The sequence below is a fragment of the Lithobates pipiens genome, unplaced genomic scaffold, assembly GCF_037356315.1.
Source record: "Lithobates pipiens isolate NorthernLeopardFrog02 unplaced genomic scaffold, aLitPip1_a1.2 Scaffold_13, whole genome shotgun sequence".
Lineage (NCBI taxonomy): Eukaryota > Metazoa > Chordata > Amphibia > Anura > Ranidae > Lithobates > Lithobates pipiens.
In genome coordinates this window covers 308,626,732-308,641,327 of record NW_027507718.1, presented here as the reverse complement: position 1 = coordinate 308,641,327, position 14,596 = coordinate 308,626,732, and the positions used below count along the sequence as shown (strand labels likewise).

General features: G+C 41.3%; 1 protein-coding gene across 5 annotated transcripts in view; it reads right to left on the bottom strand.

The window, feature by feature from the left end:
• JADE1 (jade family PHD finger 1) overlaps positions 1 to 14,596 on the bottom strand; it is a 155,467-nt gene that overhangs the window by 43,450 nt on the left and 97,421 nt on the right. For all 5 annotated transcript variants that reach the window (XM_077476896.1, XM_077476892.1, XM_077476895.1 and 2 more), the window contains 2 exons: positions 8,593 to 8,783; positions 409 to 620 (listed from right to left, as the gene is read on the bottom strand). In XM_077476896.1, the coding sequence (XP_077333022.1) occupies positions 409 to 620; positions 8,593 to 8,783 (403 nt within the window). The remainder of the gene's footprint in view (positions 1 to 408; positions 621 to 8,592; positions 8,784 to 14,596) is intronic.

Below are 14,596 nucleotides of genomic sequence, written 5' to 3'. Positions count from 1 at the left end.
ATGGCCCCATTCACACACTGCGTTTAGTGATGGTTTTGTTACATGCGGCTTTGTGCAGATAGAAAAAAAGTTGACTGCATCCAGGAACGATTTACTGCAGCTATCTGTACATAACTGCAGGTAATCGCAGTGTACCATTTCTCCTGCAGATAGCAACAAGGAAGGAAAAACAATAGGAAGCACATCAGAAATGGCAAGAATTTTCCAAACGAAGCCACATGTAAAACGCAGCTAAATCGCAATGTACAACTGCAAGTGAACACTGTGCCAGGATTCTCTGAATTTCAGAACAAAAAAAAAACAAAAAAAACATGCTTTTAACAGTGGCAGAACAGCCACCCGTGTGAAAGGGGCTTAAAAATTCTAATAATAATAAACATTCAGTCTTTTCAAAAGCAACCTTCTAACCTGATGTACGCAGATGTTACATTTGTCACAGAAGACCATTTCATTGCCATCTTCACCATCTGGAGACTGGCAGACATCACAGACAACATCCTCATCATACTCAATGCCAAGGCCCTCCTCTGTCTCTATGGCATGGTTCATGTTGTCATAGCACTTCTGCTCAAACTCCTCCATTGCGCGCTCCATCATGTACTCATCTAACTGTGGCATACCTACAAAAAAAAAAAAAAAAAAAAAGTTACATAACGTGGACAGGTAGAGAACATAGGAAAATATCCTTTACAATGTCAAAGTAAATCACCAATAAAATGCCAGACACATGCTAACATATATAATGAACACCCAGGCTGTGAAGGGCATGCACAATGTTTAAAGTAGAAGTAAACTCTCTTGATAAACAATTATTTTTAATCCCTATGCTGCTACCATTAATAAAACAGATAGAAAGGTATATCATATTTTTACTTGTTTTAAACTTTTTTTTTTACATTTCTTCAGTTGCTTTCTGCCATCTAATGAGTCTTAATGCATTTTTCTTCATCGGGGGGGGGGGGGGGGGGGGGGGGGGTTTCTCAGCTAAGCACACCTTCCTGTCTGCATGACCGAGCTAAGGACAGATGGATTGTACAAATAAACGTTACATGAATCATCTAGCTTACTCAAGATGGCTAGAAATGCTAGGGGGCATTTTTTTCAAAGTGATTTTTATACAAAATAAAGCACGAAGAAATGGATTAGCGAGTTTTGTTTAAATATTAAAGTAGTTCTAAAGTCTAAACATTTTTTATCTTGATGCATTCCCTGCATCAAGGTAAAAAATGTTCCAATAGTAGTATCGCCCTTTCACCACCACCACCCCCCTTCCTCTTACCCAAGTCCACACTCGATCCAGCATTGTGCCTTTCTGCAGCAGCTCTCCACCCTCTTCCAGGAGTCGAAGGCTTTGCTGAGGCAGTGGGAGCCATTGGCGGGGTTGAGCCATGCTGTGTGTGTATGGACACACAGGCAGGGGACCCCAGAAGAGGAAGATCGGGGCAGCTTTATGCAATGGAATAGAGCAGTTAAGTATAACATATTTGTTATTTAAAAAAAAATTATGACTTTACCCACTTTGGCTCTTACACCTGTTTAACCCCAAAGGACTAGACCATATTTTCACATTTTTAATATGTGTCTGTTCATGAGTCTATAACTTTCTAATTACTGATAAGGATTATGAGCCCTCTCCTCCGGCACCTTTGCTTCCCCGCTCAAACATGCACTGGTTATCCCCATACTCAAAAACTTCTGGACCCTCTACAGTCTGGCTTCCGCCCACAACATTCTACTGAAACTGCACTAAAACTCCATGACCTACTAACTACTAAAACCAATGAGCACTACTACATACTTATACTTTTAGACCCCTCTGCTGCCTTTGACACAGTTGACCACTTGCTTCTCCTCAGCAAATTTCACTCCCTTGGCCTCCATGATTCTGCTTTATTCTGGTTCTCCTCAGTGTCACTTACAACTCCACCTCCTCCACTCCCTCTTTCTGTTGATGTCCTCGGGCCTCTCCTATTCTCGTGCTATACATCTTCCATGGGCCAGTTAATAACCACCAATGGCTTCCGATACCACCTCTATGCCGACGACACCCAAATCTATCTCTCCACACCTCAACTCGCCCCCTCAATCTCCTCACGGATCTCATTCGTGTTATATTTGCTCCTTCACGGTCACCCCCCTGTAACTTCACCATTAATTATCAACACAACCATTGGTCCCTCCACGCATGCCAGGGTCCTGGGTGTAATCCTTGACTCAGACATCTACTTCAGCCTCCATACCCAATCACTGTCTAAATCCTGCCTTAAACTCTGCAACATCTTCAGAATTCGACCCTTCCTGACTAATGACACCACAAAGGAACTTATTCAATCCTTGATTATTACCCCGCCTTGACTACGGCAACTCTCTCCTTAATGGCCTACCCTTAAGCAAGCCATCCCCCCTTCTGTCTATTATGACTTCTGCTGCTAGACTAATACACCTCACCAACCGATCCATGACTGCTGGCTTCCCCTACCCCACCACGTAAAATTCAAAATGCCAACCATAACATACAAGGCCATTCACAACATCGCCCCCATCTACATCACCAAACTCATCTGCAGATATCGCCCAAATCATCCCCTCCACTCCTCCTGCTCCCCTAGCTCCCTTTGTTACCTCCTCCCAGGCTCGGCTTCAGGACTTCTCCAGAGCCTCTCACATCCTCTGGAACTCCCTGCCCCAGCATGTCCGATCAGCCACTACCCAGTCCACTTTTAGGAGATCCCTGAAAACGAATTTAATCAGGGAAGCCTATGCCACAGCCACCTAACTGTCCCCGAGCCACCCCCAACAAATCATTCTCTGCAGCCATTACCTTTTCTACCACCACCCCCTCCCTTTAGAATGTAAGCTCTACGAGCAGGGCCCTCCCGTACCTTTTATATTGAACTGTACTGTAATTGTGTTGTACACCCCCTATACATTGTAAAGTGCTGCGTAAACTGCTGGCGCTATATAAATCGTGAATAATACTGATGATAAAGAATTCATACATAGTAGAGTTGCACAATTAATCGTCAAGAATCTATGCAAAGAATTCTCTCTGCTCTTCTGAAGCCACAGCCATCAAAAGAAAGAAAAACTGTACAGTCTGCCAAGAATCAAAACATTCTTTATCAGTTGAACACAAGTATTAACATTGTGACAATTTGTCAATGGAATAGACTTTGTAAGTGAAAAAAAGTTTAACCACTTAAACACTAAACCCTTTTCTGACATTTGTTGGTTTCAAGTTAAAAATAATTTTTTTTTTGTTAGAAAATTACTCGGAACCCCCCCACACACACATATATATATATATACACACACACACACACACACACACACACACACACACACACACACAGTGCCTTGCGAAAGTATTCGGCCCCCCTTGAACTAAACTTTTCAACCTTATGCCACATTTCAGGCTTCAAACAAAGATATAAAATTTTTATTTTTTGTGAAGGATCACCAACAAGTGGGACACAATTGTGAAGTTGAACGAAATCTATTGGATTTTTGAAACTTTAACTAATAAAAAAAATGAAAAAGTGGGGAGTGCAAAATTATTCGGCCCCCTTGCGTTAATACTTTGTAGAGCCACCTTTTGCTGCGATTACAGCTGCAAGTCGCTTGGGGTATGTCTCTATCAGTTTTGCACATCGAGAGACTGAAATTCTTGCCCATTCTTCCTTGCAAAACAGCTCTAGCTCAGTGAGGTTGGATGGAGAGCGTTTGTGAACAGCAGTTTTCAGCTCTTTCCACAGATTCTCGATTGGATTCAGGTCTGGACTTTGATTTGGCCATTCTAATACCTGGATACGTTTATTTGTGAGCCATTGCTTTGTAGATTTTGCTGTATGTTTGGGATCATTGTCTTGTTGGAAGATAAATCTCCATCCCAGTTTCAGGTCTTTTGCAGACTCCAACAGGTTTTCATCCAGAATGGTCCTGTATTTGGCTGCATCCATCTTCCCCTCAATTTTAACCATCTTCCCTGTCCCTGCTGAAGAAAAGCAGGCCCAAACCATGATGCTGCCACCACCATGTTTGACAGTGGGGATGGTGTGTTGAGGGTGATGAGCTGTGTTGCTTTTACGCCAAACATATCGTTTTGCATTGTGGGCAAAAAGTTCGATTTTGGTTTCATCTAACCAGAGCGCCTTCTTCCACATGTTTGGTGTGTCTCCCAGGTGGCTTGTGGCAAACTTTAGACAAGACTTTTTATGGATATCTTTGAGAAATGGCTTTCTTCTTGCCACTCTTCCATAAAGGCCAGATTAGTGCAGTGTACGACTGATTGTTGTCCTATGGACACTCTCCCCCACCTCAGCTGTAGTTCATCCAGAGTGATCATGGGCCTCTTGGCTGCATCTCTGATCAGTCTTCTTGTCTGAGCTGAAAGTTTAGAGGGACAGCCAGGTCTTGGTAGATTTGCAGTGGTCTTATACTCCTTCCATTTCAAAATGATCGCTTGCACAGTGCTCCTTGGGATGTTTAAAGCTTGGGAAATCTTTTTGTATCCAAATCCGGCTTTAAACTTCTCCACAACAGTATTACGGACATGCCTGGTGTGTTCCTTGGTCTTCATGATGCTCTCTGCGCTTTCAACAGAACCCTGAGACTATCACAGAGCAGGTGCATTTATACAGAGACTCGATTACACACAGGTGGATTCTATTTATCACCATCAGTCATTTAGGACAACATTGGATCATTCAGAGATCCTCGCTGAACTTCTGGAGTGAGTTTGCGGCACTCAAAGTTAAGGGGCCGAATAATTTTGCACGCACCACTTTTCAGTTTTTTATTTGCTAAAAAAGTTTAAAATATCCAATAGATTTCGTTCCACTTCACAATTGTGTCCCACTTGTTGGTGATTCTTCACAAAAAATTAAAATTTTATATCTTTACGTTTGAAGCCTGAAATGTGGCAAAAGGCTGAAAAGTTCAAGGGGGCCGAATACTTTCGCAAGGCACTGTACATAGTACAGACCAAAAGTTTTGACACACCTTTTCATTCAAAGAGTTTTCTTTATTTTCATGACTATGAAAATTGTAGATTCACGCTGAATGCATCTAAACTAGGAATTAACACATGTGGAATTATATACTGAACAAAAAAAGTGTGAAACTGAAAATATCTTATATTCTAGGTTCTTCAAAGTAGCCACCTTTTGCTTTGATTACTGCTCTGCACACTCTTGGCATTCTGTTGATGAGCTTCAAGAGGTAGTCACCTGAAATGGCTTTCCAACAGTCTTGAAGGAGTTTCCAGAGATGCTTAGCACTTGTTAGCCCTTTTGCCTTCACTCTGCGGTCCAGCTCACCCCAAACCATCTGGATTGCTTTCAGGTCCGGTGACTGTGGAGGCCAGGTCATCTGGTGCAGCACCCCATCACTCTACTTCTTGGACAAATAGCCCTTACACAGCCTGGAGGTGTGTTTGGGGTCATTGTCCTGTTGAAAAATAAATGATGGTCCAACTAAACGCAAACCGGATGGAATAGCATGCTGCTGCAAGATGCTGTGGTAGCCATGCTGGTTCAAGTATGCCTTCAATTTTGAATAAATCTCCAACAATGTCACCAGCAAAGCACCCCCACACCATCACACAACCTCCTCCATGTTTCATGGTGGGAACCAGGCATGTAGAGTCCATCCGTTCACCTCTTCTGCGTCGCACAAAGACACGGTGGTTGGAACCAAAGATCTCAAACTTGGACTCATCAGACCAAAGCACAGATTTCTACTGGTCTAATGTCAATTTCTTGTGTTCTTTAGCCCAAACGAGTCTCTTCTGCTTGTTGCCTGTCCTCAGCAGTGGTTTCCTAGCAGCTATTTTACCATGAAGGCCTGATTCACAGTGTCTCCTCTTAACAGTTGTTCTAGAGATGTGTCTGCTGCTAGAACTCTGTGTGGCATTGACCTGTTCTCTAATCTGAGCTGCTGTTAACCTGCGATTTATGAGGCTTGTGACTCGGATGAACTTATCGTCTGCAGCAGAGGTGACTCTTGGTCTTCCTTTCCTGGGGCGGTCCTCATGCGAGCCAATTTCTTAATAGTGCTTGATGGTATTTTCCACTGCACTTGGGGACACCTTCAACGTTTTCCCAATTGTTCGGACTGACTGACCTTCATTTCTTAAAGTAATGATGGCCACTCGTTTTTCTTTACTTAGCAGTCTATTCAGTAGGACTATCAGTTGTGTACTGTATCCACCTCCTGCACAACACAACTGATGGTCCCAACCCCATTTATAAGGCTTGAAATCCCACTTATTAAACCTGACAGGGCACACCTGTGAAGTGAAAACCATTTCAGGTTTCAACTACCTCTTGAAGCTCATCAACAGAATGCCAAGAGTGTGTGAAGCAGTAATCATAGCAAAAAGGTGGCTACTTTGAAGAACCTAGAATATAAGATATTTTCAGTTGTTTCACACTTTTTTGTTAAGTATATAATTCCACGTGTTAATTCATAGTTTTGATGCCTTCAGTGTGAATCTACAATTTTCATAGTCATGAAAATAAAGAAAACTCTTTGAATGAGAAGGTGTGTCAAAACTTTTGGTCTGTACATGTATATGTGTATATATATATATATATATATATATATATATATATATATATATATATATATATATATATATATATATATATATATATATTTTTTAGTAGACACCCTAGAGAATAAAATGGTGGTTGTTGCAATATTTTATATCACACTATTTGCGCAGTGGTCTTTCAAGTGCAATTTAAAAAAAAAAAAAAAAAACTAACCAGTAAAGTTAGCCTTTTTTGTATAATGTTAAAGATTTTACGTCATAAGAATCGTGATATTTTTATTCTAAGCAAAAAAATTGTCACTCATTGTGGCCAGAATCGTGCAGTGCTAATACATAGATTGTTTTTTTGGGGACAAACGGGGCTTTCTTGTGATCCTAAAGTGCTGAGAATTGTTCTCATTTATTTGCTTTTTAGGGGGAATAAACAAGTAAAAATCTGAAAAATAAAAAACGAATTATATTTTTGAACACAAGTACCATTACTGTGGGGAAAACCTACATTTTATTCTGCTGCGTCTTCGATTTACTGTAAAATTAAAATTACATGTTTGGTACAAAGCATGTTAAAAGTTATTTACAAATGAGAGTTGTTTTTTTTTTTGCAAATATTTTTTTTTCATAATGCATCAGTAATTTAAAGTTCTTACCGATTTAAAATAAAAGATATACCCTAAACCACATTTTTTTTTTTTTTTAAACAGTAAACCCTTAAAAGATAACTATATATGTGCTTTATAATATTTTTTCCCAACAATCTATTTAAAATAGAAACATGGAGCAGGAGATGAAACCGTTAAATAGTGCTTATACAAGTTGAAATTAATAGGTTAAAAGATTAGTATGAGTTTCCATTTTCTTTTATTTACTGCAAGAACCGAGTGATCAAACACGACTGATCACTTGGTTCTCACAGCTCTATGAGCAAAGAGCTGGTGACGGTCAGTCATAGCTCTCTGCTCTGCCCCCTCAGCGGTTTGCTCAGTGGCTGAGCAGGGTGCCTGTACAGGGATCTGGTAAATTCTGACTCCGTGGATGTGATGATGCAGAGCCTGGACAGACTTTGGTGATGTCAGAGAGCGGACTTCAACCCGCTCTCTGCTGAAAATGGGTCACAGGAGTGCAAAACAAACTGCACTCCTGTGATCCATAAGAAAAGTACAGCCAAATTAGCTTTGGCTGTACTTCTGCTTTAAGTAATAAAATAAGAGCATGTCCTGGTCAAGAGTTAACTGCGCATGCAACAAACATTCTTCTGTCAGCTGCTGCTTCCACTCACAGATTAGTAATGGAGGACATAATACAGGTAGTGTATTACTTTGGTTTACATTTGTTACCCTGAATGCTCACTATGATTGGCTACCAGAGTGATCATTCAATGAGGAAGGCTTCTGACTGGCTCCCAGTCATTGGATTAAGAGCTCATCTTTCTACAGACACCAGGTTTCACGGGGCTGTGCACAGGAGGGAGCAGGGGAGATAAACTGCAGGCAGTGCTCATGGATGTACAGGAGACGTCTTGAGTACATAGGGAGTCTTATGGATGTGTGGAAGATGCTAAAGATTAACTGTAACCAGTTGCCTCTTTAAAAATGAATTAAACAGGGTTGCGGTGGGGATTCCTGCATCCTCCCAGTTAGCATGATGGAGGAATTGACCGATTTTCTCAATTGATTTGTCTTCAACAACTCAGCTTTCAACCCACCAGCTACTTTCATCTGTTAGTCTGCAATAACACCTACTACCCATTACAGCATGCTTAAAAATCTATGTGAGCAACAAGCAGGTTTCTTGCCCTCAATTGTCACCTAGGGACTCCTACATGGCATAAACCTTGCAAGCAATTCTCTAATTGGTAGAAATACTGTGGACAAAGCAATTTCAATTGTGCAGAGCTTTTAACCCCCCTGCTCTATACTGAAAGTTTTGGCTGGGGGTGTACTTGCCATCCCAGAACATTATAATAGGCAAAACCAATTGTGCCAATATGTTTTTGCTCAGTATACAAGTATTCAATGCTGCAGGTTAGTAAACATTACCCATTTCTCTGAACTCTTCATTTATCAACTCCAGCCAAGCCACATCCATCTCATTTAGATCATAGCGGCAAACTCCTTCTGCAAGTGTCCTGATGTCAACATATCCTAGTTCTGGTGGGTCAGACCCGGACGAGTGGACATATTTGCGAGGTCTACTGTATGTGACTACTTTCTCTCTCTCAGCGACCACCCTAAAAGAATGTAAAAGCAAGCGTCAAGTAGAGGGGCTAAGCAAAAAAAAAATTGCTCTGGCATCAGAAATATTTCTAACAAAGCATAAGTCAGTTTGTTTCGGACCTATTGTCTATATCACAGAGAAGGCAAAAAATAAAGTAGTATTTTGTATTTCAATGACATTTAGGCTAGGTTTACATTATTGCAGCTGTGACTTGATCTGGTTTTTTTAGTGTGATTATGTAGGTTGCATTTTTAAATGTTCATACCAAAACGTTTTTACATAGGTGTAAACTACCAAAATACATTGCAGACCATCGAAAAAGTATAATATATACACACTATAATATATATATATATATATATATATATATATATATATATATATATATATATATATATATATATATATATATATATATATATATATACACACACACACACACACACACACACACACGCCCTGTTTCCCCTAAAATAAGATCTAGCATGATTGTCGGTGTTGGCTGCAATATAAGCCCTACCACCCAAATAAGCCCTACCCTGAAAAGAAGACCTACAAGGACTTTAACTAGGGCTTATTTGGGGGGTAGGGCTTTTATTGCAGCCATCACCGACAATCACACTGGGTCTTATTTTAGGGGAAACAGGATATAGAGATATTATATATGCATAGCATACTAGCCCATTACATGACACTTGCCTGCAAATGAAGCCCACGCTGTCCCCAGTGCAGGCCGCGTCCATCTTTGCCCCTCTTTCTTCTGGGGCCACAGGCTCCATTTCTTGTACACAGCACATGTACCAACGATGACATCAGCACACTACAAGTGAAATATCTCCTAAACAGTGCACATTTAGGAGATATTTTCTCTATTTTCACTACCTATAGGTCAGTCTTATTCTAGGCTTCCCTATAGATAAAAGGCCAAAAGGGTTTACAACCACTTTAAGGACCAATGACTTATTCCCTAAAGTGGTTCTAAAGGTTAAGGCATTTTTTACCTTAATACATTCCCTGCATTAAAGGTAAAACGTGTCCTAGTTGTATTGCCCCCCCCCCCCCCCATATATGTACCTATTTCAAGCCATCACTGTGCCTGTATGCAGCAGCAATGCGCTGTTTCTTTCCTCATAAGCCATTGGCATCTACTGCTGTCCATTAAATCCCATGAGGGAGAAGGGGTCGGAGCCAAGATGCGCTGTATCTATGGAAACAGCTCGGGAGCGTGCCCGCACATCTGCCCCTATAGCACACAATGTGCTATTGAGTCACACACAGGAGTCGTCGTCATCAAGAGCGCCAGCAGGGCACACCAGAAAAGGAGGTTTGGTGCTTTTCTGTGAAATTTTAGGGGGGGAAAAAAAAAGGCAAGTGTGAATAAATGCTGTAAAAGCAGGGGGTGTCCAACCGTTTGACCTAAGAAACTACACGAGGGGTTGGGACTTCAAATGAAGCATGCACTTTAAAAAATTATTCGTAACAAGTTTATTTATGAATAATAAAAACAAGACGCACAGCGAGTCCGAAATTTAATAATATATATATATATATATATATATATATATATATATATATATATATATATTTTTTTTTTATTAGAGTCAATACATATATGTACACACTAGGGCTGGGGAAAAAAATAGATTTAAATCTTGAATCAAGTTGAGAGGTCAAATCGATTCAAAATTTAAAGAGGGATTCCACCTACAAAAAAAATATTAAAAGCCAGCAGCTATAAATACTACAGCTGCTGACTTTTAATAAATGGACACTCACCTGTCCCGGGTTCCAGCGATGCCGGCAGCCGAGGCCGATCATTCGCTCGGCTCTCGGCTGCTGCCGCCACCATTCTAGGTGAGGTAATCAGGAAGTGAAGCGAATCGGCTTTACTTCCCGGTTCCCTACTGTGCATGCGCAATTTGCGCAGCGCAATAGGAATTGTCCGCGCTGTCTCTGAGACCCGTGTGTGTCCCAGCAGACAGCGCGGCAGGACAGGAAGAGGCATAGACTCCCACGGGAGTCTATGCCCGGAAGTGGGTGTAAATACCTGTCTTTGACAGGTATCTCCACCCCCCTCCTCCCGAAAGGTGCCAATTGTAAAACCGGAGGGGGGGGAGGGTCCCGATCAGCGGAAGTTCCACTTTAGGGTGGAACTCCGCTTTAAGCAAATCTTTTTACATTTTTTTACACCACCGCGCCACTTCCAAGGTGCTGCGGGCAGGAGTTTTTAGGCGAGGCGACCTCTCCTAAAAACCCCTGCCTGAAAGCTCCTCAGGACTGGCGCGGTGTCCATCAAAAAACTTGATTCGAATCATGAAGTTTTTTTTTTTTTTTTTTTAGAAAATTGCCCAGCTCTAGTACACACACACATAAATGCAAGGCACAATAACACATGATTGTTAAAAATAAGTAGCTTAAAAAACAGATAATAACATAATAAAAAGCTAAGTATCTAGTCTGGCATTGATAGACCCATTATTGCACATATCTGGATGTTTATTATAAGTAAAAGATGCATAGGTATAGCATCCATAGCTCAACGCGTTTCGTGGGTGATAACCACTCATCAGGAGCAATTGTGGCCAAAAGCCTATAAAACAAATATAAATAAATGAGTCAGATTGATTACATAAATAGGGCATTTTAGTTAAGTTGAGGGGAGGTGAGAGATAGATATATATATATATATATATATATATATATATATATATATATATATATATATATATATATATATATATATATATATAGAGCCTTCACCCATAATTACAGAGCTAACCATGGATCTCGGGTGTGGCAGGATCACCAACGGTGGACTGGGGTCAAACAGGCATGGGAGCGGAGGCGGCATGTAAGGGCATGGCATCAGGAAAGAGAAAATGTGTGTGCTGATACTGTGTGATGCATCTTTTACTTATAGTAAACATCCAGATATGTGCAATAATGGGCCTATCCAATGCCAAACTAGATACTTCTCTTTTATTACGTTATCTGTTTAAGCTACTTATATTGAACCATCACGTGTGATTTTGCCTTGCATTTATGTGTGTGTATTTAGCGCATTGGTTCTTAATTGATATTAGGCACTATTGGAATATATACCAATATTCAGATTATTGGTTTATAATTTACTGCATCTAATAAAGGTAGTTTATCAATTTTTACATATCAATATTCATATTACTTTTAGTAATTGTTATTGGATTTTTTTTCACATTATTCTGTGGTATCCTTACTATTTTTAAAGAATATTCTTTATTTGCAATTCAGATGGTCTCCGAGGGTCTTGATCCAGGTTCAGCCTAGTTTTTGGGTTGTGCGACATTCAGGATTTGCTTTTCTCTATATTTGAGTTTATTTAGGTCGTGGGTTGCTATATTATATTATTTAGGTTTTTGCCATTTAATGGTTTTAGCTAGTGTGCGAATTCTATTTTAGAGCGCCATTTCTGCAATCTATTGCGGCACTGGCAGTTGTTCCCATAACCAACATGGCGCTATTTGGCCATTGCCTTGCCTGTCAAAATGAGGTTTGGTTCTATTTAATGCGGTGAGCCAGTGTATCGCCCTACCCCAATTGAAAATGTTTGCGTATGATGAAAAACGTCAGCCTAGAGGGCGTGCAGTGACGTCACCGTGTCCATTTGAAAGAGGAAGGGCTCCTATAGTGCCGGCCAGCATTTTCTACATGTTTTTTAATCTACGAATGTTTGTAAGTACAACCATTTTTTAATAAATATTCCTGTGTTAAGGAATTATGCTATGGTCTCCTTTCTTTTCATATGCTGTACGATTCCACAGACCGCATGATTTATGGACAGAGCCTTGCCATCCTGCACAACCTGTGAGAGGCATCCTCTGAGTCTTCCATTCCTGATGTTAAAGGCTGTGGCTGGGTTATATCCGAATGCTGATTTGGGCTTGCCCTCTGGTAAGCAGCTTTCCATACGATGGTGATTTTTTCACTTAGTTTGTGGATCACAGAGGTGTTTATTCAATTTCACATATGGACATATGGTTTGCCAAGAGACTGTACTGAGTTGATTCACTGCATCTGACAGCTATCCTGGATGACACTTACCCTTCGGTCTGTTGTGGACCTTGTTGCAGCCTTTTTAGTTTTTTTGTTTTTAAGGGTAGCGCAGTTTTTTTCACTACTTGTAGATATATGTATTGACTCTATAGGTATATATGAAATAAATGTTGGACTCACAGTGCTGTGTGTCTTGTTTTTACTATTCATTAATATATGGAATAAACTTGTTACGAATAATTATTTTTCAAAGTGCATGCTTCATTTAAAGTCCCAACCCCTCATAGACCTCATTTAAAGTCCCAACCCCTCATAGACCTCATTTAACCACTTGCTTACTGGGCACTTAAACCCCCCTCCTGCCCAGACCAATTTTCAGCTTTCAGCGCTGATGCACTTTGAATGACAATTGCGCGGGCATACAACACTGTACCCAAATGAAATTTTTATCATTTTTTTCCCACAAATAGAGCTTTCTTTTGGTGGTATTTAGTTACAGCTCGGAGTTTTATTTTTTGCTAAACAAACAAAAAAAGATGCAAAAAAAAAAAAAAAAAAATCATGTTTTAATAGTTTGTTATAAAATTTTGCAAACGGGTCATTTTTCTCCTTCATTGAAGTGCGCTGATTAGGCGGCACTGATGGGCTGCATTGGTGGGCACTGATGGGCTGCACTGGTGGGCACTGATGGGCTGCACTGGTGGGCACTGATGGGCTGCAATGGTGGGCACTGATAGGCATAGTTAAGGCGGCACCGATGGGCACAGATAAGGCGGCACTGATGGGCAAAGATGGGCACAGATAAGATGGCACGGATGGGTGGCACGGATAAGTGGCACGGATGGGCACTGATAGGTACCACAGATAGATGGGACTGATGGGCACTGATAGGTGGCACTGCTGGGCACTGATGGGCGGCACTGGGGTGCAGCACCTTTGAGGCAGATTGTGGGCACTGTGGGTGGCACTGTGGGCACACTTACTTTTATTCAGGATGGCACTGCGGGAGGCAGGTGGGCACTGGCAGGTGGTCCCTTGTATTGCTGGCCGTGATCGGGACTGATGTCCCGATCACGGCCGCCGGTGATCGGCTTTTTTTTTTCTCCTCGCGCTGTCAGCGCGAGGAGGAATAATAGCCGATTACCGGCTCCGTTCTATCACATGATCAGCTGTCATTGGCTGACAGCTGATCACATGATAAGGGGTCGGGATCGACCCCTTGCACGGATCGGTGATCAGGCGAGTCTCATGGACTCGCCGATCACAGAGCGCACCGCGCGCGCCCCTCAGGGGGCGCGCAGGCCGCTCGTACACGGGACGACGTCAATAGACGTAGTCCCGGAAATGTAGGTCCGCGCTAATGCCGTCATTTGGCAATAGCGCGGATCCCAAGTGGTTAAAGTCCCAACCCCTCATAGATCTCATTTAAAGTCCCATAGCTTTTCTCTTTTTTGTTGACCTCCTTATTAGACCATTTTGGAAGAGGAGGAATGGTCTTGGGCCACAAATAAAATACACTAAAAGATAGCAGATGAGCAGGAAAAAAAAAAAAAGTCAGATTCACAAGTTAACCATCACCGATGTAGATAATTTATAGAATATCAAAAAAGCTTTTTTGTTTTTTTTTCCCCATTATAAAAAGAGGGCAGTGTTAAAACTTGTGTGATATTTGGGGATAGCCAATGAGCAGTTCCTCCTGTGGCTCTCAGCGAGGTGGTGCGGCCACTGACCTTGTTCACTATGACAAATTGACGCACCTATTCGCGGCTCTCTTCATAACTAGTGATTACCTGC